The sequence below is a fragment of the Culex quinquefasciatus genome, chromosome 2 (genome assembly GCF_015732765.1).
Source record: "Culex quinquefasciatus strain JHB chromosome 2, VPISU_Cqui_1.0_pri_paternal, whole genome shotgun sequence".
Classification (NCBI taxonomy): Eukaryota; Metazoa; Arthropoda; class Insecta; order Diptera; family Culicidae; genus Culex; species Culex quinquefasciatus.
Genome location: NC_051862.1, coordinates 87,927,233 through 87,952,388, shown reverse-complemented (window position 1 = coordinate 87,952,388; position 25,156 = coordinate 87,927,233). Strand labels below are relative to the sequence as shown.

The 25,156-nt window shown below is 43.3% G+C and overlaps 1 protein-coding gene across 1 annotated transcript; it reads right to left on the bottom strand.

Annotated features, from left to right (window-relative positions):
• LOC6045989 lies at window positions 1-21,485 on the bottom strand. The gene is given in 8 exon segments (XM_038251481.1): window positions 1-1,015; window positions 1,077-1,200; window positions 1,262-2,205; window positions 9,612-12,173; window positions 12,175-12,409; window positions 13,126-15,802; window positions 20,465-20,772; window positions 21,334-21,485. Coding segments are annotated over 6 exon segments (6,948 nt in total). The 5' UTR covers window positions 15,744-15,802; window positions 20,465-20,772; window positions 21,334-21,485; the 3' UTR covers window positions 1-550.
• Between the last annotated feature and the right edge of the window lie 3,671 nt (window positions 21,486-25,156).

Sequence of the window (25,156 nt, the reverse complement as noted above, 5' to 3'; positions counted from 1 at the left end):
CTTAGATTTGAAATGTTTGCATTCCCAAGTGATGTTTTGTTTTTCCTTCTTTCTTATAGTACATACACAATGTTTTTGTTTTCAATGTAGGCTTGCTCTAATCTGTGCTTCGTCGACATTCGAGACTTATTCTTTCGCTATACTTAGTTAAGATTAAGCATTTTGAACCAAAAGTTGTTTGTTTAAGGCTATTTACAAGTGTAATTTGTGATTCTTTTATCTAATTGTTTTGCTTGCTAAATTTATACATAACTATAGATTTTTTTTTTGCTTCGGTGATAAAGAAAATTTTGCAGAACTCAAGGTTTGCGGTTGATCTTACAAACTTGAACAAATTAAATTACGGGCTGGACTAGTGCCGAATTATATGGTTATTGGGAGAGTAACTGATATCGTTTATTATTTATCGCCTAATCCAAATAAAATTCTATCCACCCACGATTCGCGGATGCAACGGATTAAAATAAACTCAACATGTACACAAAGCGCGCAACGAAAATGGCATTTTGTTTCCTTACTTTTTTTTTACTTCTTTCTACGACGTCCGAACCTAATCGTCGTCTATGATAATCACAGCTTCTTTGGGTTTCCCCGGTTGGTCCTGGTCTGCCGCGGAGGTCGTCGCCGTCGCCGGTTTTGCGACCTGCTCGAGAATCGACTGCGGAACGGCCACCCGTTTGGAGACCATCGTGAGCGTTGGACGTGCCGTCGTCGTCGATTTACCGCCCAACTTGGCCAGCTTGGCACGGTGTTGTTCTTGTTGCTCGCGCAGGAACGTACTTTGGGTCGTCAGGGCTTCCGAAGCGGCGGTCAGCTCCTTGATCGTGTTGGCCGCCTTGAGGAAGATGTTTTCGAAGAATTTGTGGCACTTTTCCGACTCGTATTGTTCCTTTTTGCAGCACAGGATCGAGAGGCGCAGGAGAAGGAGTTCCTCGTAAAAGTTGGGCTTGGTGTTCTGGAAGGCGACGATGGCGGACGCCTTGTACAGGTCGATGACGCCGTCCGGGGTAACGACCTGGAAATAGGAAAAGATTTTTTTTTATAATCGGTTCTAAACCACTTACACAATTACTTACGCATCGCAAGCTAATAGTGTTGATGAGATTCTCCTCCGGTGCCAACGGAGTCGTGCGCGCCTCAAACTTCCACCCGATAGTCAGCGTGAACGGCTTGAAGGTGTACGTGTTCTTCCGGATGAATCTGCAAGAGTTCAAAGGTGATGCTTAGACAATTTTCTTCAAGATTTGTATCAATCCCTTACCGATTCAGCAGCATGATGCCGGCCTCAAAGTTGGACAACCGCACGTACTGCAGCTTCACGGACAGTTCGCGCACCTTCAGGATGATGTCGTGCGAGGACCAAACCACCGGAACCAGGCCCATGCCGGGAATGTTACTGCGCAGGACGCCGGCAGTCGGAACTTTTGGTGCCACGATCGACTGCTTGGGCGTTTCACTGCTAGAACTTGGCGCAGTCCCCGCGACCGGTTTCGGCGGTGACTTCGAACTGGACGCAACCGCCGGAAGCGCCACAGAAGACCCCTCCGTCAGGCTGTTCATCAACGATCGCTTGATTCGGAGCACCCCCGTCGAAGGGTTGTACATGACACCCTTCTGCGTTGGGTTCATCAGGTTGATCTTGCTGGCAATCAGCGCGGCCTGTTGGCTGTTCAAGATGGTCGTGCTGGACGGTGTCTTCGCCTTAACAGAAGTCGTCGAAGTTCCGTCCTCGTCGTCGTCCAAACAAACCACTTCGTCCGCTGGGGCTGCTGCCTTTGTCACGGTTGCCGCAGGCAACGACAGCCGTTTAGCCTTCACTTCCGGAACCGCTTCCGACCCGGTTGACTTCCGCTTCGTACCGACCAGCTTCTCCAACGGAACGGGTTGGATCTTGAGCTGCTTGCTCTCGGCGATCGTCTTCTCCACCAGCTTGGACAGTTCGTTCTTTGGCAGCTGTTTCGGAGGTTGTTCCGCAGGGGGTGTCACCTCTTTGGTGGTGGTGGCATCTTCGTCGGAGTCGTCGTACAGCTGGTGGATCAGCGAATCGAGATTTGAGTTATCTTGCGGCGAGCCGGACGGTTGCTCTTCAACGACAAGCTTTTTCGCTGCTTCTTCGTCATCTTCGTCGTCGTCGTCGATCACGACGCAATCGTCCGCAGCGGCTGCGGTTGTGGTAACGGTGGCCACTTGCGTGCCGGGAGTGAGCTGGAAATGGAAACGTTCAAATAGTTTAGATGGATTAAAAAATATTTTTTACACAAACATGAAATAAAAAGAAACGATACATTTTTCCGAAGTTTTTAAAATGAATTATAAACTTTGGAAGATATTAGGTATTAATTACATTGATTAATGAAAATCCATTTTTTTTTAATTTTAAAGTTTTTTTTTCCAAATTTAATGAAGATCTTACTTCAGAGAATGGGAAAGTTATTGCTTTTTACAAAGGTAAAAATCTAGTATAGTTACTTTTCTCCATACAATACATGTCATGTTGACCATTTTTCCCATACAATCTTCAAGCGATTAGAGGAAGGGGTTTCCGTGGTCAGAATGAGCTCAAATTTGGAATTTAGCCTAGTTATGAGTCAATCTTTGCCCCGATGAAGCCCAGATTTGGACCACACTCTAGTAAGCAACAAAAAAAAAAAATGCAGGAAAACTGAGTTTGTTTGTTAGTTTGTCATAATCTAATACCTCCTCAACTAATCAAAACAGAATCTTAGAGTAAGAATAAGGTAAAACCAAGAACAAAGCCATGGCAATAATATTTTTTTTATTGGACGCTCCCCTAGGGGTCGTCCAAGGTTTATTTGTTTTGTGAAATGTTTATTTATGATTTAAATTTAATGTCAGTAAATTTCAAGGCTCTAGCATGTATAGCGGTATACGCACTTCGGAAGGAACCGGTCAAGAAAAAAATCAAATTGTGCAGCAGCGGCAGCGCAAGCAAGTCAGAGAGGGTGAAGAAAAGCCCCAAGAAATCACTCCCTCTCCTTTGTTCTGCTGTTCGTAAAGCTGTTTCTTGACCCCTTTCCTTCCGATCTGCATACTAGTCTTATACAGCAAAAGTTATGGCAAATTTAATTTTCAAATAGGCCCGAAAAGGACCCCAATACCGTAGGAAGGTTAAAAAACACCCAAAAAGCAAAAACTGAAAATTGGTTTGGGAACTATGATTTTATTGATTGATAATAAATAATCATAGTTTCCAAACCAAATTTTCAGTTTTTGCTTTTTGGGTGTTTTTTAACCTTCCTACGGTATTGGGGTCCTTTTCGGCCTATTTGAAAATTAAATTTGCCGTAACTTTTGCTGTATACATGCTAGAGCCTTGAAATTTACTGACAATAAATTTAAATCATAAATAAACATTTCACAAAACAAATAAACCTTGGACGACCCCTAGGGGAGCGTCCATAACAAAAGTTACTTTAAAGGTATTTGGGTCCTTTTCGACCCCAAACTTTAAAAAATCGTCAAAAATCCAGTTTTTGACCGATTCCGGTTCTTTTGGTCACAAATAAAAGCTTAGAACCCCTTTCCGAAACCGTCCTGGAAAACCGGATTTGATCACTGTGGCCACTGGGAATCGGCTACAACCGAAAAAAGGCCTTTTTGAGACCCCAACTTTGACGACCTGTATCTCCGGCAAATTTCAACCAATCAGGATGCTTTGGATTGCATTCGACAGTTATATACCTGTACTTTAACCACAAATATTAATATCACGGCCAGGTGACCTGCCGGTTCCGGAAATCCGGAACATCCGAAAAGTTCATATTTTACTGTTTTTCACTTATATGTGATACCAATACTCTCATGATAGTTGAAATTGATCCATAAAACTTACTAAAACACAATACACGATTGCCAGAACCACTCAAGAGTGTTAGTGGCCACTTTCGGGTAACCTGGAACCGGTCCCCGGGTACCCGATGAACGGCCAATTTGATTTTTTTGTTGAAAACCCATCATGTTGCATATCAAACTTCATGAAATTGAAAGATATATCCATATTTGGTAATGTCGTTAATCGCTGAGCCATCCTGGGCAATCTGGAACCGGTTACCGGTGGCGCCTTGGGGACACTTCCGGAATATGAGAGAAACCCTACCATCCGACGTATCAAACTTCATGAAATTGAAAGATATGTCAATCTACGTCATGCCAATGTTCGCTGACCCATGCTGACCAATCTGGAACCGGTTACCGGTAGTCCCTTGGGGACACTTCCTGAATATGAGAGAAACTTTATCATCCGACATATCAAACTTCATAAAATTGAAAGATATGTTAATTTACGGTCATGCCGTTGTTCGCTGACCCATCCTGGCCAATTTTGGAATTTGGAACCGGTTACCGGTGGCCCCTTGGGGACACTTCCGGAATATGAGATAAATCCTATCATCCGACATATGAAACTTCATGAAATTGAAATATATGTCAAGCTACGGTCATGCCATTATTTGCTGAGCTATCCTAGCCAATCTGGAACCGGTTACCGGTGGCCCCTTGGGGACACTTCCGGAATATGAGAGAACCCCTTCTTCCAACATATGAAACTTTATGAAATTGAAAGATATGTCAATCTACGGTCATGCCAATGTTCGCTGACCCATCTTGGCCAATCTGGAACCGGTTACCGGTAGTTCCTTTGGGGACACTCCCGGAATATGAGAGAAATCCTATCATACGACATATCAAACTTCATGAAATTGAAATTTATGTCAATCTACAGTCATGCCAATGTTCGCTGACCCATCCTGGCCAATCTGGAACCGGTTACCTGTAGTCCCTTGGGGACACTTCCGGAATATGAGAGAAACCCTATCATCCGACATATCAAACTTCATAAAATTGAAAGATATGTCAATCTACGGTCATGCCGTTGTTCGCTGAAACATTGTGGCCAATCTGGAACCGGTTACCGGTGGCCCCTTGGGGACACTCTCAGAATATGATAGAAACCCTATCATCCGACGTATCAAACTTCATGAAATTGAAAGATATGTCAATCTACGGTCATGCCGTTGTTCGTTGACCCATCCTGGCCAATCTGGAACCAGTTACCGGTGGCCCCTTAGGGACATTCTCGGAATATGAGATAAACCCTATCATCCGACTTATCAAACTTCATGAAATTGAAAGATATGTCAATGTACGGTCATACAATTGTTTGCTGAACCATCCTGGTCAATCTGGAACCAGTTACCGATGGTCTCTTTGGGACACTTCCGGAATACACGAGCACGAGCACGACCCATCTAGAGATCGTTACCGATCATATAGCCCAATCTTCAGCTCGAATTTTTGCCTGAGAGCATGTGACCGAGTCGAAAGTAGCATTTGAAGCTCTTCTCTGTGTATTGTTGCAGAGTTCTTCAACGCTCAGACTCAGTCGCCAACAGATCGTCCGAGAGATTGGATGGGATGGGTTTTGGGGAGGCTTGGGACTTGACAAATCAATTCCCGCAGCAGCCGAAATCCCCTCTCGACCGCCACCTACCCCTTTTGCCTCGCCAGATGGGTTTCAAGCCATCGACCTTCCGCTTACAAAGTGAAACCCGTACCACTACACCACGGGAGCTCGGCCACCGGTAACCGGTTCCAGATTAGCCATAATAGGTCATATATTTCAATTTCATAAAGTTTGATATGTCGGATGATAGAGGTTCTCTCATATTCCGGAAGTGTCCCCAAGGGGCCACCGGTAACCGGTTCTAGATTGGCCAGGATGGCTCAGCGATTAACGGCATTATCAAAGATGGATATATCTTTCAATTTCATGAAGTTTGATATGCAACATGATGGGTTTTCAACAAAAAAATCAAATTGGCCGTTCATCGGGTACCCGGGAACCGATTCCAGGTTACCCGAAAGTGGCCACTAACACTCCAGGGGGGTTCTGGCAATCGTGTATTGCGTTTTAGTAAGTTTTATGGATCAATTTCAACTATCATGAGAGTATTGGTATCACATATTCGTGAAAAACAGTAAAATATGAACTTTTCGGATATTCCGGATTTCCGGAACCGGTAGGTAACCTGGCCCTGATATTAATATTTGTGATGAAAGTACAGGTAAATACCTGTCGAATGCAACCTGGAGCATCCTGATTGGTTGAAATTTGCCGGAGATACAGGTCGTCAAAGTTGGGGTCTCAAGCCTTTTTTCGGTTGTAACCGATTCCCGGTGGCCACAATGACTAAATCCGGTTTTTCATGTCGGTTTCGGAAAGGGGACGTTCTAAGGTTTCATTTGTGACCAAAAGAACCAAAATCGGTCAAAAACTGGACTTTTGACGATTTTTTAAAGTTTGGGGTCGAAAAGGGCCCCAATACCTTATGTGTGATTTTTTTTAATACCAAGGGAAGGTTAATATCCCTGACTCATGGCAGTTACAACAAAAAAAATGAGAAATATCAGTTTGTAATCCAAAAAAAACAATACATTTTCAAAATTAATTCAGTAATTTACAACATAAAAATTATAAAATTAAAAAAACTTAAAAAATAGGAATTAAAAATTTAAAAAATCTAAATAAAAAATTCGAAAATTCAGAGATAAAAATAAATTAGAAAATACAAATGTTCAAGATTTGAAAAACCTAATTTAAAAAATCAGAAATTCAAAAATAAAGAACTTCAGAATAAATACAGTGGACTTTCTCGTTGTCGATATTGAAGAGATTGCCGAGAGCCGGAGGTTTCAAATTATAGAACGGATTTTTTTTTGACAGCTGTCCATATAAAAATGGTACGTAAATATTCAAACAGCTGTAACTTTTGAGTGAATTTTCTGATCAAGGTCCCCACAAAATTTAGCCAAATTGAAAAAAAAAAACAAATAAAATCCATTTCCGATTTTGGTAGAAAATTGCTCAGCTGGAGTAATATTGATATCTTGAAGATCGATTGCCAGAGAGTCGACTGTAATTAAAAATTTAAAACTGCAAAAATTAGCAAAATTCCATGTTCGAAAATAAAAAATTCAAAACCCTTAAATTTCAAAATTATGAATAAAGAGCAATTCCAGCTCAAATCAGGAATTTTTCTGATACTTTTGTACCCAACCCTCTCCGATTTCAATGAAACTTTTTAGACATGTTATCCTAGGCCTATATAAGCCATTTTTGTGTATATGAAGCCAATAGTACTCGAAAATAACATTTGAGAAGGGCGTAAGGTATTTAAATATTTTTGTATTTTGCAATTTAAAAATTACTGTATCTCGAAGCCATTGCGTCGTATCAAAAAGTGGTCAAAGACAAACTTGTAGGAAATTGGACGGGCTTTCTGATAAAAATACACTGAAACAAAAATACACGCCACTTTTATGTCATTTTTCAATTTTTATGTTTAAAAGTTAAATTTGAAGGTGATGTCACGATTTTTTTTCGCACAAAATTTTTGAGGAAATACCCTAAGATGTTACCAAAAGACTGACGAAAAATGCAGGATGGTATGTCTCTCCTAAAAAAATACAAAAATCATTTACTAAAACTGTTTTTTTGAAAAGTGGTCTAAACGTCAAAATTTAAAAAAAACCCATAGTGGGAATCGATTCCCCAGACAATTTTACATAAAAGTCTCCATATTGACCATTGTCCTATGTCCAATCCTTGGGAAGATACAGCGGTTTTAAAAATAAAAATGATGAAAAAATGTTTTTTTTGGTGGTTTTTGGCAATTTCTATATGACAGACTTGGTTTTTCAGTCTCGTAAATATTTTTACCGGAAAGCTCGTCCAATTTCCCATAAGTTTGCCTTTGACAGCATTTCAATTGGATGTAAGGGCTTACAGTTATAAGCTTAATTACATTGTTAATAGCTGAAAAGAGAATATTTTTTTCAGTGTGGTAGAAACCTGGATAGTAAATTAGCTTACGTAAATATCAAAACGAGTCAAATCAAAAAGCTGTCAAAGGCAAACTTGGAGACTTTTATGTAAAATTGTCTGGGGAATCGATTCCCACTATGGGTTTTTTAAAATTTTGACGTTTAGACCACTTTTCAAAAAAACAGTTTTAGTAAATGATTTTTGTATTTTTTTAGGAGAGACATACCATCCTGCATTTTTCGTCAGTCTTTTGGTAACATCTTAGGCTATTTCCTCAAAAATTTTGAACGAAAAAAAATCGTGACAACACCTTTAAATTTAAGTTTTAGACTTAAAAATCAAAAAATCTCATAGAAGTGGCGTGTATTTTTGTTTCAGTGTATTTTTTTCAGAAAGCCCGTCCAATTTCCTACAAGTTTGTCTTTAACCACTTTTTGATACGACGCAATGGCTTCGAGATACAGTAATTTTTAAATTGCAAAATACAAAAATATTTAAATACCTTACGCCCTTCTCAAATGTTATTTTCGAGTACTATTGGCTCCATATACACAAAAATGGCTTATATAGGCCTAGGATAACATGTCTAAAAAGTTTCATTGAAATCGGAGAGGGTCGGGTACAAAAGTACCAGAAAAATTCCTGATTTGAGCTGGAATTGCTCTAAAGAAAAAAAAATAGTTCAAGGGATTCAAAAAAAAAGTTTTTTCGCGACTTTCCGCAGTCCTTGCCAAATTTCACTCCGAATAACGCATCATGATTTTTGCCTTACTCACCTCACTGAGGAAAGGCTATAAAATCACTCGAAAAATGAACTTTTCAATTAGACCTCTTAGACCTACCGTCATTTATACATATCGACTCAGAATCACCAGCTGAGCAAATGTCTATGTGTTTGGCTGTATGTAGACATGTTTACCAAATCAATGTCACTGGAATATTTCGTCACTAGCTGAACCGATTTTAACCGTATTGGCCTCATCCGATTCGTCTTGGGGTCCCATAAGTCCCTATTGAAATTTATAAAATTTAGTAAAGCAAATCAAAAGTTATGCTTAAAAAAACTGCTGCATACAAATTTTACAATTTGCAAAAAAGGGTGGTTTTTGCATGGAAACCTGCCATGTTATATATTTTTGGAAAGGTTATGACATGACTTTTCTTGTGGATTAAGAATTTTTAAGATCTGACTTATCTATCTAAAATTACAAGCAGTTTAAAAAATGGTCTGAATTTACATAACCTCAAATGGTCGGGTCTGACCGCCACAAATTTCCGTGTAGAGGGATGCCATTTTCCTTAAAGCCGGTGTCTGTATAGTCTTGACAATAAGTCTGCAGGAAGTCTGTTTTTTTTTACTCATCACTTATTTTTATTAGGACCGCTTAGGCGCTGCGATCACGTTAGGGGAGATCCATAAACCATGTGGACACCTTAGGGGGGTTGGAATCACTCTTTAAATGAGAGGAAGGCACCAACCACCTAAAGCTGGATTAGGTAACGTTTTTTTTTTAAATTTAGGTTTCTTACCATAATTATAAATTCAAAAATGCTCCAAAGATATAATTCAAGAATTAAAGAATTTAATAAAATTAAGAATCAAAGAATTGAAGCTAGAGTTGACGAATATATTAACTGAGGGCACATTTTTGTAACTGTTATTTGCCCAAGCAACAACAACATTTGGTATTCCTCTGTTATTTCCCCCTGCTCGGCCATGATGCTGTAAATCAAAACTCGTGAAATTGAAATTTACGACTAAACCTACCTTCAAAAACGTTTGCTGCGCCGTCTCTGCTCCGTCCGACGTCCCCTCCGCCACCGTTGCCGCCTTCCCCTCCGTCCCCGGCTTCATGTACAACCACGATCCCGTCGTCTGCTCCGTCCTCACAATGTGATTATTCCGCTCGTACTCCTCCCGCGTGTACATCTTCCCATCGACGTTCTGACACAGCATCAAATCGATGGTCTGCGTGTAGCTGTACGGCCCCAGGAAGATACAATCCCCCTGGCCGGGCGCTGCGTAGATCTGCGGCAGCACGTCCTCGTTCTTCAGCACGATCGAGGTCAGCTTGACGGTTTTGCGGTACCGATTCGCCAGCTGGATCGCCTGCATGATGCGGCCGTACGTGAGGCAGGACTTCCAGCTGGGGATGTAGATGTCACTGAAGTCGTTCACGATGGTCAGCATGAACCAGCGGCGCGAGCCCGGCACGTTCGGGATGGCGATGTTTTTGAAGTCTTTGATTTTGGTTTCCATGAGTTTGACGTTCGACTTGAACTTGGGGGGTTCGGAGGTGGGGGTCGGTGTGGGTTGTGGGTCTTCCGGTTGGGGTGGTGGATCTTCCTGCTTGGGTTTGGGGGGTTCCGGCGGAGGTTGGCGCTTTTGGTTGGTCGCGGCGAACGCCTCATAGTACTGGTTGATTTTGGGAGCGAGTTTGGGGTGGGAGAGCGGAGTCGGTCGGGCTTCGCATCCTTGGTTCAGGAAGTTCTTTTCGGCTTTGATGAACCCGCAGAAGCGCCAGTAGTTCTCGGTGCCGAAGAGGACTAGAGCGAGTTTGCTTGTTTCCGGGTTGTCCACTTGAGCGATCAACATCTGGGTTATGAGGGAGACGCCTTTGGTTTCAAAGTTGCACTTCCGGACGCTTCGGACCAGCTTGGTGTTCTTGAAGGAGGGGACGTTCTTACGGGTGTCTTCAGTTGTGATGATCACCAGACTAGTGCCGTTTTGAAAGACGATGTCCCACACGTCCAGCGTGTCCTCGTTGTACGCCTGCAGGAACTTCTCCCACCGGAACAGGTACAGGATGCCCTTTTTGGGTTGGTTCAGCACGGCACTGTTCTTCCTTAACATTTCCCGGATGTGTCGCATCGTGTGGGCAATGTCCGAGTTGACCTGGTCCAGCATGACCTTCTTCTCGGCGGGATCTTGCGCCGGAGGCGCTGTAACTTTCGGTTCCTTCGGAACCTGTGGCGCCGTCTTCCGGTACTTTCTCCCACGAACCGTAATGCTCGCGTCGTTCAGCTTGAACGAGATGAACTTCGCCTGCGGGTTTTCCGGAACCTTCCGGATCACGTACACCGTCGTCCGGAACTTTTTCGCAATACTGGACAGGTTGATCCGCCCACTGGTGATTGCGTCCTTCTCGACGTAGTACTTCTTCGCTCCGCAGTAGATCAACACCTTCTTGGCGTCCAGAAGCGGCCTCAACAGCGGGTTCGCCTTCAACGTCTCACTACCGTCCGAGATGTCAATGTGGATGGGCTCTGGAGTTGACGAAGCCGTCACCGACTGTTCGTTAACAGCCTTCTTCCCCGACTGGGCACGCTTCGCTTGCCGCTCCAACTCCCGGCGACGATCCTCGAAGAAGCGCTTCTCGCACCGCTCCAGCAGCGACTTGAGCCTCCGCTCGACCATCGGGTACTTGCGCTTGTGCTCCTGGTCTTCGCGGATCACGCGCTCCCTTCGGTAGTAGTTGCGCGTCTTGTAAAAGTTTCGGTTTACCGGGATCACCCGCCGGCAAGTCTGCCCGTCGACGATCTGCAGATCTTCGATGGAAGCGCGGGTAGAGGTCGAAGGTTGTGAAGGCTGCTGGTCCTCCAGCGTTCGTCGTCGCTTCTTGCGACGCTCGTTCCACGGCTTGTACGACTCCTCCGAACTATCCCGCTTCCTCAGAGGTTGTACAAGAAGCGGTTGACTTTCCATCACTTCATCACCCTCCTTTTCAGTCTTTTCGAACGAGTACAACCGCCGTCGTCGGGGTTCATACACCTGCAGCAGCGGATCCGGTTCCGGTGCCGGCATCGGCGTTGGCAGCACAATATCACTCTCCTCATTAAACTTGAACGGCTTACCGGAGGTCGCCTTTCCCCGGCAGTAACACCGGTACAGACAGTGGATCATACACCACGGCTCGATTCCGTCCAGATCCTGCAGCTTATTCAAAACTACCCTCGTGTGCCGGATCTTCTCCGACAAACTCACCGGTTTGTCCACAACCTTCCCACCAACTCCCCTCCCCACCCTCTCCACCGACGACTCCCGCTGATCCTCCTCCTCCGGCACATTCCCATTCAACAAATTCTTCACGCTACTATCGTTGTAATAGTCCTCGTACTTCTTCGGCTTCTTCTTGTGCCTCCTCGCTTCCGTTTCCGTGTTCCGCACCAGCACCGTACTGTTCGTCGTCAGAATCACCGTCGGCGTAAACTCGCGCTCCTCCTTCGCCAACTTGGCCGTCGCCTTCTCCCGCAGATACTTCACATCCTCACTGGACAACGCACCGGCACCCGCTCCTGCACAACCTCCCGATTCACCGCCCCCGCAGCTGCTGCTTCCGGTCGAACCCGCACGAGCACCCAAACACGCACTCGATACTGTTGCAGTGCGGCGCTACGCCTTTGGGCTTGCGACGCACCTCAAACACGTCGCAGATGCAGCCCCGGGCGCAGTACCGCTCGTCGCAGCGACGCTTTCGACTGCCGGATTGGTCGCCGGAACTGGCGGCCGGTTCCGGCTCCGGCAGGGACTCGATGATGGTCGCGTTGAGGCGGCGCATCTCGCGGCTGGAAGGTGTTAAGAAAATTTGATTAAAATCTTTATTTACTTCGATTAATTAAGTCCTGCCTGTAGCATTGCTGCTCGAAGGGCACGCCGACGGAAGGATCTTGATTTCAATGCAATACATATAATAACTGCTTTCTTTGTAGGCAAATTTTCCAAAACAAAGTTTTTGGCGTGCGGCCTTCAATTTATTGCGTTTCCCAATCACAGACTTCAAATCCAAGTTAGGTGAAAATTTCAAAAAGTTGAAAAATGTTATTAAAACAAAGTTTACAAATGTTATTAAGTGTGTCCGAAATTAAGGTTTAGGCCCGAACAATCTTAAACAGTTATCTAAGCAACCTGTGGTGTAAGTATCGTGCAACCGTCAAACCACCAGACAAACCAGCAAACGTGCCAAAACAGAGTTAAACATGTTCCAGAGTTGGAATGAAACGGATATCAGAAGCATCCAGAAGCGCCATCCAAGGGCTGCAGTGCCGAATTCTCAAAAGCTAGTAAAATGCAGCATCATGAAAAAAAGTTGTCGGTTCCGTGATGAATCGCAGTAAGTAAACGGGGAAGCTGAATTCCGTGGCAATGATCGAACTTTATTCACGGAAGCTTTGACATTTGATCGAAACTTAAAAGTTTGCTACGAGGATAATCAGCAAAAAGAAAGGTACCTTTGATCTGACGTCGGCGTTCGGGAAATGCAAAAAAAAAGAACAATACTCACAGCATCCGCTTCGACTTGGCCGTACTCTCGCTCGCTTTGGCCACATCCTGCGCGTTCGCCGCCGGCTTGTTCACCGGCTTGTCCGTCCGCGTGTAGTCGCAGTCCGGATCGCGCTGGAGGAACGCCTCGTCCGCGAGTCCAATCGCCACCGCGTTCGTCATGTCGGACAGCACGTCCGCGCATTCTTTCTCCAGAGGATCGACATTATCCGGATCATCCGGCTCGTCCAGATGCTTCCGGAAGGAGAGCGGTTCGTTGAGCTGGCGTTGGAACTTTTCCAGACTTCCGACGGGTTGTTTGGTGGAGGCAGCTTCGATGACGCGTCGCCGGATGAGGATTCGACTTTGGTTGTTTTGGTACGGGAGGGAGAACGAGAAGGACTTGTCCTCCTGGGGGATGTCGGCTTCGGCGAGATCGGGGGTTTTGAGGGTGGACACGGCGAAGCGTGCCCACTTTTCCGTGATGCCCTTGAAGGGCAGGATCATCTTGAGGTAGGGTTTGATGGTAGGGTCGAGCGGTCGGTCGATCTTGGGGAACACTTCGATTTCGACGCCGGGCATTTCCAGGACTTCCAGCGGTCCAAGGTAGGCTCCGTCCTCGGTTTGGTGGAGCAGTTGGTTATCGTAGCGGAACTTGGAGGAAAGGGGACCAGGTCGCGAGGTTACTAGTCGGTTTGGTTTGCTGCTGAAGAGTTTTTTCTCGACTGGCGGTGGCGATGGTTCTTCCGGTTCCGATTTCTCCTCCGATGGCGCGCGAGGTTCGATGGCACTGAGATCTATGGTCACGCCCGGTGGGAACTCCGGACAACGGCAGACATGTTTACGACCAAGATTTGCCGGAGCGGAGTGCTGTTTCTTGCCCATCCTCTTGGTCGGATGATTGCCCTTACATCCGTTCAGCTTGATGGCATGGTTGTCGAGCTTGAGCGTTTGGAAAAAGTACCTTCCCTTGACGGTTCTCATCCAGGCCAGCGCCCGCCAGGTGTCTCGCGTAAACGGAATGTTCTGATCCTGAAGCTCCTCCATCCGATCAAAGTCCAGCTCGGCGTCGATGTTCTTGCTGCGTTTCTCTAGCTCGTAGAAGATCTTGGACTCGTTGTCGATCATCAGGTAGCGCACGTCGTTCTTTTTCTGCAGTAGAATCCGCTTCTGGGCGACCGTCCGCGGTCGTATCATGTCGTCCGGTCTCTTGGGACACTCCAGCCGTGGAGGTAACGATCCTAACGATATCAGACCCTCTTCGCGGAACAGATCATCCCTGTTTTCGATCTTGATGTCTTCGAAGCTGGTTCCATGCTCCAGAAAAGGTGCATTTGGTCGGGATCGCTTCAAGATCGGTGTCGGAAGCAGTCCCGGAACGCTTGGCTTGTCCAACTTGACCGCTTCACCCTCATCGAAGCCGTAGAACTCTGTTGAAGAGCTCGAATTGGGGTTCTCCAGCTCGATGTTCAGATTCTTGTGGATCTTGTCGAATATTTTCGACGGGCGGATCTTCTTTGGTTCTTCGTCCTCTTCAACGTAACGAGGAGCCGGGATCTTTCGACGATCCCGTAGTCGGCTTTTGACCTGCTCTTCACTTTCTTCCGCAGGCTTGCTATTCTTTGGAGGCGTCACCGGAAGTGTCAGCTTGAAACGGCTGAACAGTGCATCGACAACGGAGTTCGTCTTGTCGATCGGCTCTAGCTTTACATTACTCAACGTAGGATCCAGCAAATCTTCCTTAGAGATCTCCTTCAGACTCTTCTCCGGCAGCGACTCTTCCTTACAATTCGCCACAACCGGTTTCACATCCGCTTGCGAGTCGTTATCAAGCGCATCCGGATCCACAAACACAATATCCGGCGTGTCCTCTCCAGCTCCCACATTCTTCTCCTCCTTAACCTGCTTGACTTCCACGATATCATCGTCCGAGTCATCATCGTAATACTGCTCCGTCAGCGTCTTCAGCTCATCTGCCGGTTCTTCCTTCACTTCCGGTTTCTTCTCCTCCTCCTCCCCCTTTTCCCCCTCTTCATCATCCTTCTCCAACTCCTGCGCCCTCGATTTCAACATGGACAGCACGATCTGCACCTTCTCCTGCAGCGCACAGTACTCCTTGATCTCGTCCTTCAGAATCGAAAACTTGGTCGGATCCGGAATCTCCGGGTGCTTCTTATCCTCCACGACCACGTCCCGATCCTCCTCATCGAGCAAAACCGCTTCGTCCGACGTATCCGACTCGCAACCGTCATCTACCACCACCTCTTCCTGCTGCTCCTCCTCCTCCTGCTCCTTCCGCTTCTCCTCCAACCGATGTCTGAGCACGCGCTTCCGGAAGTAGCTGGGAATGGTTCCGCCACCACCACATCCAAGTGAATTCGCTTTAGCCGGCGTTCCGACGTGTTTGTCCAGCAGCAGACAGTGCTGCCGGGGGCGAGCCTTCAGTTCCTGGGCCAGGTACTGGCGATGCATCAGACGGCAGAAGAGCCGTTCCAGCTGCTTCCGGTTGGTGGTGGACGATTGGTGATAGCGGGCGAGATACTTCCGGAAGCGACGCCGGTACAGGGCACGCTTGGCGGCAGTGATCGGGCGGAACACGGTTTTGCGGAGGTGGCGACGGTTACTTCCGGGTGGTGCCATGCAGCACGGCAGTGTTAGGTGTTCATTCGTGGGCGGACATTGTGGCGATCTGGGAGGATCTGGAAGGGGAGAGAATGAGGTAATCATTAGGACAACTTATAATGTAACTGTTGAGCATAGGGGGATGGCGTCGCTATTTTTAGCCCACGTTTTCCACTTTTTCTCCATCGAAACCGACTACTTTATCGACTTCATTTTGCTGGGCGAGATAGGACGCCGTCTATTTTTAGACGATGACTCAGCACTTTTCCACTCTTGCACTTAAAAAAACCAGATGGCAGCACGATGTAACGCCACGTCCCTATTTTGCTTGTTGATCGCTTATGTATCATTTCCTTGTGATCGGAAACAGTTTCCTTGAGTCATAACTAAACGCCCTGAAGAAGGAGGTACTGAATCCGCTTTTTAAATGCGGCCCCGATACTCTTCAAGATTTACTTCTGAAAAGAACCTTGTCTTAATCTTAAAGCTTTATCTGCGGTGTCAATCCCACATTTTTGGAGATGTTGCGCGTTACCATCGCATGCCCTCGGCATGACAAGCAGAGGGGATGTCTGCAACGCAGCAGTTTTCTGTTGCGTGGAAGCAGCAACATGCCATGCGATACTACATAAGCTAACATATAAACACTGGAAGCTTCAGTCACGATCAGAGGTTTATCAGAGACGGTCTTCACGTTGATAATTTTATTGCTCGAGCAATTCCAGCTCAACTCAGAATTTTTTCCGGTACTTTTGTACCCGACCCTCTCCGATTTCAATGAAACCTTTTAGACATGTTATCCTTGGCCTATATAAGCCATTTTTGTGTATATGGAGCCAATTGTACTCAAAAATGACATGTGAGAAAGGCGTAAGTTTTTTTTTTAATATTGTAGTATTTTGTATTTGCTTCGTATCAAAAAGTGGTCAAAGACAAATTTGTAGGAAATTGGATATTTTTTTTTGAAGAAAAAAAAAATACACTTAAAGAAAAATACAGGCCAATTCTATGAGACTATTCAATTTTTAAGTTAAAAGTTAAATTTTAGGTGATGTCATGATTTTTTTTGGTTCAAAAACACTCACGAAAAATGCAGGATGGTAAAAAATACAAAAATCATTATCTAAAACTGTTTTTTTGAAAAGTGGTCTAAACGTCCAAATTTTCAAAAACCGATAGTGGGAATCGATTCCCCAGCCAATTTTACATAAAAGTCTCCATATTGACCATTGTCCTTTGTCCAGCCGGTTTTAAAATAAAAATGTTGAAAAAATAGGTTTTTTGGTGGTTTTTGGCTTTTTTCTCAAAAAAATTGATTTTTCAGTTTCGACCATAATTTTTACCGGAAAACTCGTCCAATTTCCCATAAGTTTGAATTTGACAGCTTATTATCAATTGGATATTGTCTTTTGCAGGCAGAACATAACCAAACTTTTTGGCACCCTCAGCAAACGTCAAATCAATACAAATTGCTGCCGGATCTCTCCCGGAAAAGAATGTGGCTGTCAAGCCATGGCACACTTTTTCCGTAATATTGGTACCACTGCGTGATTTTGACATTTCGGGCGTTCACCATTCGAACGCCATCTTCGCTTAAAAACCTCGTATCGAGATCTCCACGGTTTCTCTTACGCACACCATCATTCTGTGTTAGTATTTGTATTTGAAGTATTGTTTTGGTTTTGAACGATTGTGATTGGCTGAATTCCAAGCAGCTGATTTTGTTTACACTTTTTTTACGCAGACATAGGCAAATCGAGTAGATCAATCGTCTGTAAAAACCAGCTGTTTACCACGTGCTCGTGGTATAACAAAGGACACAGCTGATTTTGACAGACGAATCATTCTACTCGATTTGCCTATGTCTGCGTGTAAATTTTGTTACAAACTAACACACTCTCGCGCGTGGATATCTCTTCTCTATAGAGTTATCTAAGTCCGCTCTCACGCACACTAGCACCCCATTTGTTTTGCTGGACGGTACAAAATTTAACCTAAATATTTTTCGTGTACGTACACGCAATACATACGCACGTAGATAACTCTATTTTGTATGGTTTGACGTTTGCGGAGTGTTCCAAAAAAAAAAGTAAACAAATCACTTCGTGCATCGGCCAATACGGGCTTACAGATATAAGCTTAATTACAGTGCTCATAACTGAAAATAGTATATTTTTTTCAGTGTGGTAGAAACCTGGACAGTAAATTAGCTTATGTAAATATTATAACGAGTCAAATTAAAAAGCTGTCAAAGGCAAAGTTATGGGAAACTGGACGAGCTTGCCGGTAAAAATATTTTCGAGACTGAAAAATCAAGTCTGTCATATAGAAATTACCGAAAACCACAAAAAACTTGTTTTTCAACATTTTTAGTTTTAAAACCGCTATAACTTCACAAGGATTGGACATAGGGCAATGGTTAAAAACAGTTTTAGTAAATGATTTTTGTATTTTTTTAGGAGATACATACCATCCTGCATTTTGTGTGAGTGTTTTTTGTAACATCTTAGGCTATTTCCTCAAAAAAATTTAACGAAAAAAATGGGGCATCACCTTAAAATTTAACTTTTAAAGTTAAAATTATTTGATACGATGCAACGGCTTCGGACTACAGTAATTTTTAAATTACAAAATACAAAAATATTTAAATAACTTCCGCCCTTCTCAAATGTCATTTTTGACTTCAAATGGCTCCATATACGGGTAATGCTCGGCCAACTCATACGAAATCGGGAAAAGTTGCCCCGACCCCACTTCGATTTGCGTGAAACTTTGTCCTAAGGGGTAACTTTTGTCCCTGATAACGAATCCGAGTTCCGTTTTTTGATATCTCGTGACGGAGGGGCGGTACGACCCCTACAATTTTTGAACATGCAATTGGCATTCATAAGCTAAACAACATGCGACATCTAGTGTTGAGTTGCAGAACAGAGCGAAGGATGTCGATTGAAATTTTTGCCCTTTGAGGTTATGCATGGCAATTTTTTTTTCAATTCCAGCGTTTAAAAAAAACTTATGAGCAAAAATTCGAGCTGAAACTTTGTTAACTTTTGATGCTCTGCCGTTTTAAACAATATTGTTTTTCAAAATTATTTTTTTACAAAATCTTTTTTCTTGCGTTAATTTATAGAGGGCAAAAAGTTTACACTTGTACTACTTGATTTTTTTCTCAAAAGTTGTTCTAAGAGCTGTAAATTCAATTTTAAGTTTGCATTCCTATATAACTGAACAGCGAAAATTCGGATCGTCATTCTTCGATGCTTTGCGCCATCTGCAGAAATTATGGAGTTTTTAATCGCGAATAAAAGAGGTGTTTTTCAATCATTTCTTTTCGAATTTACATTGACCCTTCTGGGTCATTTTTTCATTTAGAACAAAAAATTTTCATTTTAAAATTTCGTATTTTCAATTACAAAAATTTTTACATAGAAACATAAGGGGTTGGCTTATAAACGTCACGAGTTATCGCAATTTTACGAAAAAAAGTTTCCTGATTTGAGCTGGAATTGCTCGCTTACGAACAGATTAAAAGTCACAACTTGAAAGCAGTTAAAACAATATTCTCAACAGTTCATCGCCGCTTTTTTGGCTGCCATTTTGGAATACATAATTCTATAGCACAGAGCAGGTTAACTGTCTTATTTGCGTCTCTTTTACAGTTTTTCACTGTTTTTCAAACCCTTATTTATCTGAAAACTAAAACGTCAAAGTTCGGATGAGTCAGCAATGTTACCCTATTTCTGGAATTTTACAACCAATAGTTTCACTAAGTTCTACACTTTTAATAAGTCATTTATTTTTCTAAGTAGTACACACTACTATTAACAAGTTCAAAGTTATCAAATCATTACCAATGAAACACAGTTGTTACTCTAATGAAGCATAACACTTTTTTCACTAATTCAACACGGGCTCCATTTTGATTTACTGCCTTCAACTAATAGTGAGTTATGTCCTCTTACTCAAAGTAAACGACATTTATTTTGTTTCAAAACGTCCAACATAAACTCAACAACCCTACGTCTACAAACGATCACCAAATAATAAAACTTTGCCACAGACTCACAATCCTTTTTCTTCCTATCTCACATCCACCAGCAATAAAATCCCGCAATCAATTCCTTCCCACGCACAAACCTACACACTCACACACGGCGCAAGTCTTCTTTTCCTGGGGCACCCGAAAGTATTACATCACTGGCCACCCCCTTAACACCACCGAACGCAAACGCAGTCGTGTCACGATCACATGTGGCAAAATCCAAGATGGCGGCGCTCAGATCGACAAACAAAATGGCCGCACAGTTGCGTGATTGCTTAATTTTTCAAAGTCAGTAGGGTTTTGAGGAATGAACTTTGCTTTATTTGGGCTTAAGTACACTTTTGGTTGTAGTTTACATTGTTTTGAGTTGAAATTAAGCTTTTGTACTAACTTTAGATCGAATTGACACACCCTTTTGTTTAAGACTAACAATTTGACAGATGATTGCACTTGTCACACTTTGATTGTTTGCTTTTGTTTGAGGTCACTTTGATCAATCGATTTTTCCCTTCAAATTGCCTAATTTGCATCACCAGAACACATTTTTCACTCTTTAGGTTCGGATCAGTTTCCTGCAAAGGAACCGCAGAGGAAAAAAAGATAAGATGGCCGTCGTCAACGTTTTGTTGCGCACTGAAAAAAGTGTCCACTGTTTCACTGTAATTTGCAGAGGAAAAACCCCTTTTCGGACAATTACCTGCAGTCTACGAGTTCATCCCGAAATCTATCGACTATTTTATCCAATTTCGGGAAAAGGCTTTTCACGGTCTAATCATCTAATTAATCGCTGGCTAGCACGGCAGTAAGCTGTCAGTCTCGCGAACAACGCACAAACACAGCCTGCTGTGATGGTTCTCCGTAGAATGAGCCGACGACGACGACGATGTTGGGCTACGTGCAATGAACGAACAGCTCTATGGATGTCGACGGCTACGGTGTGTGAGAGTGTCGGTCTCGCGAGCGCGCTACACGGATACTAATGGCCGCGTGAGAAACCAAAACAAACTACAGCGAAAAAAATAAAATAAAGGGCAACAACAAACACAAATTACCTGCGACGGAGGATATTATCGGAAGCACCCAACACTAATGGATTGCCCGTTTTCGGAACCTAATGACTCAGTGGATCATCAATACATTTGACTTAGCGTTGCTTAAGCCACCATCATGGCGGCCATTTTGTAGCAGCATCCGCCATGTTGGATCTTAAGCCACGTTGTCTTGACGACACAGTCGTCGGAGTCAACAGCAGTCGTGTCGTAGTAGTCCAAAGCGTCACCAAAATCCTCAAATTTACAACCAAACAACCTACAAATGCCCTAATTAACAATTTTCCTCCTCAAACATAACCTACAAAAGTCCGTCCGTTTGAAGCGTTTGCGAAAAGTCTGAAGCGTTCGCCGTCGTCGCCGTCACAGCTTGACGAGTGCGCACTGCCCAAGCGAGTGTTTTACACCATGAGGCAGAAAACAAAAATGGCGACCGCCTCACCGCGACCGAAGCCAACTTTTTCCGATCGCCCAAATGTAGTCAACTACAACCGCAACACCGGAAAACGGCACCTACCGATAGTTTCACACCCGGAGATGACGAATTTTCACACCAAACGCGATTCGGAACGCAAATTCCGCACGAAAATCACACTTGAAACACGACGGTATTCGCAAGTTTGACGTTTTCGCCGTGATGGCTGCGTATGTTTGGGCTTGAGTGCGGGCTGTCAAACGGTTCTCACTTTTGAGCTAGGTAGGGCGCTCACTCTCGCGGAGCTCTTTCTCATGCCGGGCAAAAGCACGTGGTTGTTGTTATTACAGTAGTTGTTCGGTAACTGGGCGTTGTTTAACTGGGCTGCTTTTTAACTGGGCGCTCGATAACTGGGCCGTAGCCCAGTTAAAAAGCAGACAAACGTCAAAAAACCAAAACAAACCGAAATCACTGAGGGGTTAATGGATGCAAAAACCATGGTCAACAAATAAAAAAAACTTTTTTCAAACTTTTATGTAATTTCAAGTCACAATTAAAGAAATATGAAAAGTAATCATTGTAAACAAATTTGAGTAACTTTTATTTTTATATTTCATCAAATAAATATTATGCATCGGTAGTCCCCTCGTTATTTTTCGTTCAGCCCAGTTAGCGAACAGCATTCGATGATTGGGCTACGTTCTCAGCCCAGTTACCGAACAACTACTGTATTTTTGTTGCTTCGTCATAGTCGGTCCGGTCGGACGCGGAGGTAAACATCAGGAAGGAAATCATATGGTTTTGTAGCATATGATATGTTATGGTGCGTAGAGTGTGTGTGTTTGTGTGCTTGGCTGTATTTTGATTGCAAGTGACGCCTGCATAATACTGTTGATTACTCGAGAGTGATGCAAGTGATGAAGTAGTGTATGATGATAATTTTGATAACGCAATGATGTCACCACAAGTGCACTCCAAATAGAGAAATATAGTGAGCAGAGCAGGTTAGAGTTGAGAAAAATAATAAATGCGTTACAAAAACAATAACATTGTGTTTTCTTTTGTAAAAGACTGCAGCACATCCACGGTGAATGAATATCATTAGTTTGACACATTTTTTCTCTGTTCCATCGGGCACCTAATGTTGGCATACTTTGACGTTCAATTCTAGATAACAATGTTATTGGGCCAATGTCGAAGTGTAAACAAAGAGTCTATCCTGCTCGTTCCTAACGTAAACATCAACTGAACGGAACAAGATAGACTCTTTGTTTTCACTTCGACATTGGCATATTTACAATGTTTTGCTTAAATTACAGCTTCAAAAAGCGATTTCAACTAAAGCCGAGCGATAAATACCTAGCTTAATGAGAAATGAGCAAGTAAGTTTTTCTAAAAAGTTTTGTTGTTTAAATAGTGAACTGGATGCAGTTAGGATCGATCCCTCATCCTGCTAAACATATGAAAATTTTCCCCAGTTGGTTTAACAAAGTTGCACTAAAAGGTGAAGAACTGTCACTTAGACAAGGGTGAAGAACTGTCACTTCGTCGTGATTGTGCTATCTTGTCATACGTGCACGTGGTTCAACATTCTTGAAAAAAATGCCTAGTCATTTATCCAGGTTTTTAAGCGAAGATGGCATTCGAATGGTAAACGCCCGATATGTCAAAATCGCGCAGTAGCACCAACATTAGAAAAAAAATGTGGCTGTCATGTCATGGCACACTTTTTCCGTAATGTTGGTACCACTGCGTGATTTTGACATTTCGGGCGTTTACCATTCGAACGCCATCTTCGCTTAAAAACCTCGATAGAGCTATCTAAGCCCGATCTCACGCACACTAGCTTTACCATTTGTTTTTGCTGGCGGGTACAAATTTAAACCTCAAAACCCTCCGTGTACAAACACGCAATACATGCGCACCTAGATAACTCTATAGAGCTTTATGACGTTTCGCGTACACACACTAGCGCACCATTTGATTTTGCTGGCCGGACAAAATTTAACCTCACTTTTTTTCGTGTACGTACACCCAATACGTAGATTACTCTATAGATGGTCTATGGAAGTTGTTGTTTCCGGTGTTCGTTTAGAAAGCTGCAGGTATTCAAAAACACCCGCAAAGCAAAAAAAATATTTTTTTTATTGATATATATATTGAGGCGATCTCAATTTTGAGGAGAATCGGATGTAAGTGCGTGGCCGAATGGTTACGCTGTCCGCTTTGTAAGCGGATGATTCTGGGTTCGATTCCCATCTGCTGCAACCTTCCATCGGATGAGGAAGTAAAATGTCGGTCCCGGCCTTGGTTGTTAGGCCGTTAAGTCATTCCAGGTGTAGGAGTCGTCTCCATGCCATAAGTACAAACAACACACCAAACCAAGCCTACTCCGGTGGAATCGCTGGCGGCGGTTGGACTCGCAATCCAAAGGTCGTCAGTTCAAACACTGGGGTGGAAGGTTCCTTGGAGTAAAAAGAGGTTTGGGTGCTCTCCCCATTCAAGCCTTCGGACTCCTAGGTTCGAGCAGAAACTTGCAATAGAGACCACAAAAGACCCGGGGGTCGTTAATGTGGATGGTTTGATTTTTTTTTTGATTCGGATGTAAACTTCAAAGTCAAAGCGTCAGGTCCTGTCGCAAGCAATCAAGCTCATTTTTTGAGATTCGGGTTCAGTACACCTAGAAGATTATGCCCTGAAATGCCTGCAAAAATGACAAAATTATGAAGTTTAGTAAAGAGCAGATTCTTTCATTCGAATTTCACTACTTCGAGTGTTCGCTAATTCAAATGCTCGCTAATTTGAACTTATTTTAATTAAAAGCACTCAAACGTCAACATTACTTGCCAAACTAATGCTTACATTTTGACCCCTTTGTTCTTCGAGTTCTAAACAGTTCTGGTTTCGTGCTTTTGATAGTTGTCAGATGTTCCAAATAATGAATTCAGATTCGCCGATTCGGATGCAGTTACATTCAAATTAACAAATCTGCTCTGTATATCAAACGTCATGCTAAAAAAACGATTTTGACCAGCTCCCTGTCACTGACGCCATGTTTATGAAACCAAAATATTCGATAACGAACGTCAAGAAAACAAAGGTGTCTACTGTGAGATTTTGAAAAACAAAAACAGTGCACAGACGTTCCTTAACATTCCAACGCCCAAGGCTCCAAAAAAGTTGGAACGGTAACTTCAACTCAACGGATCTCGGGCATTACTCAACCAATCAAGACAATTCTTTTTTCCAGTGATTTGTTAGGATGTCTAGATGATTCTAGAAAAATTCCACGGAGGCAGTCGTTTTGAAAAAAGGTGGAACGATGTTTTCGGTCGCAGAAATTACAGATTTGATCAAATTAAGTTCTGCAATGTTCTAGGATCATCTAGACATTCTTACAAATTACTGGAAACAAGAATCGTCCCGATTGGTTGAGTTATGCCCTAGAACCAGCGAGTTGAAGTTACCGTTCCAACTTTTTTGGGAGGCTTGGGCGTCCGTGTAAGTTGGACATGCGTTGGGCGTTCCAGTGTTAAATTATGTATTTTTTAAAAATGTTACACTTGCCGCATGCCCAGGACGCGTGGATTCCAAGACATTTTCGATCCCCGGTCCCAGATTTTCGCGGTCGATTCGGATTCTTCTTTATTTTTTTCTTAATTGACTCTTGTACTTGTTTTAAACATAATAAGTTTGAGACAAACCTTATCAGCAGATGAATATTCCAAAAATAAATTGAAATCCTGTCAATGTCACCCCGGTCTACGGTAAATACTTTAACATAAAATGGATGAAGTCTGAAGAGTAAAATTCTGGATTTTTTTTTTAAACGGTTGAATAAACCAAATTTTCAGTTATGTTCACATTTTAAATGGGCGTAATATTCAATGTTTGGCCCTTTTAAATTGTTAGTCTTGATTCAAAA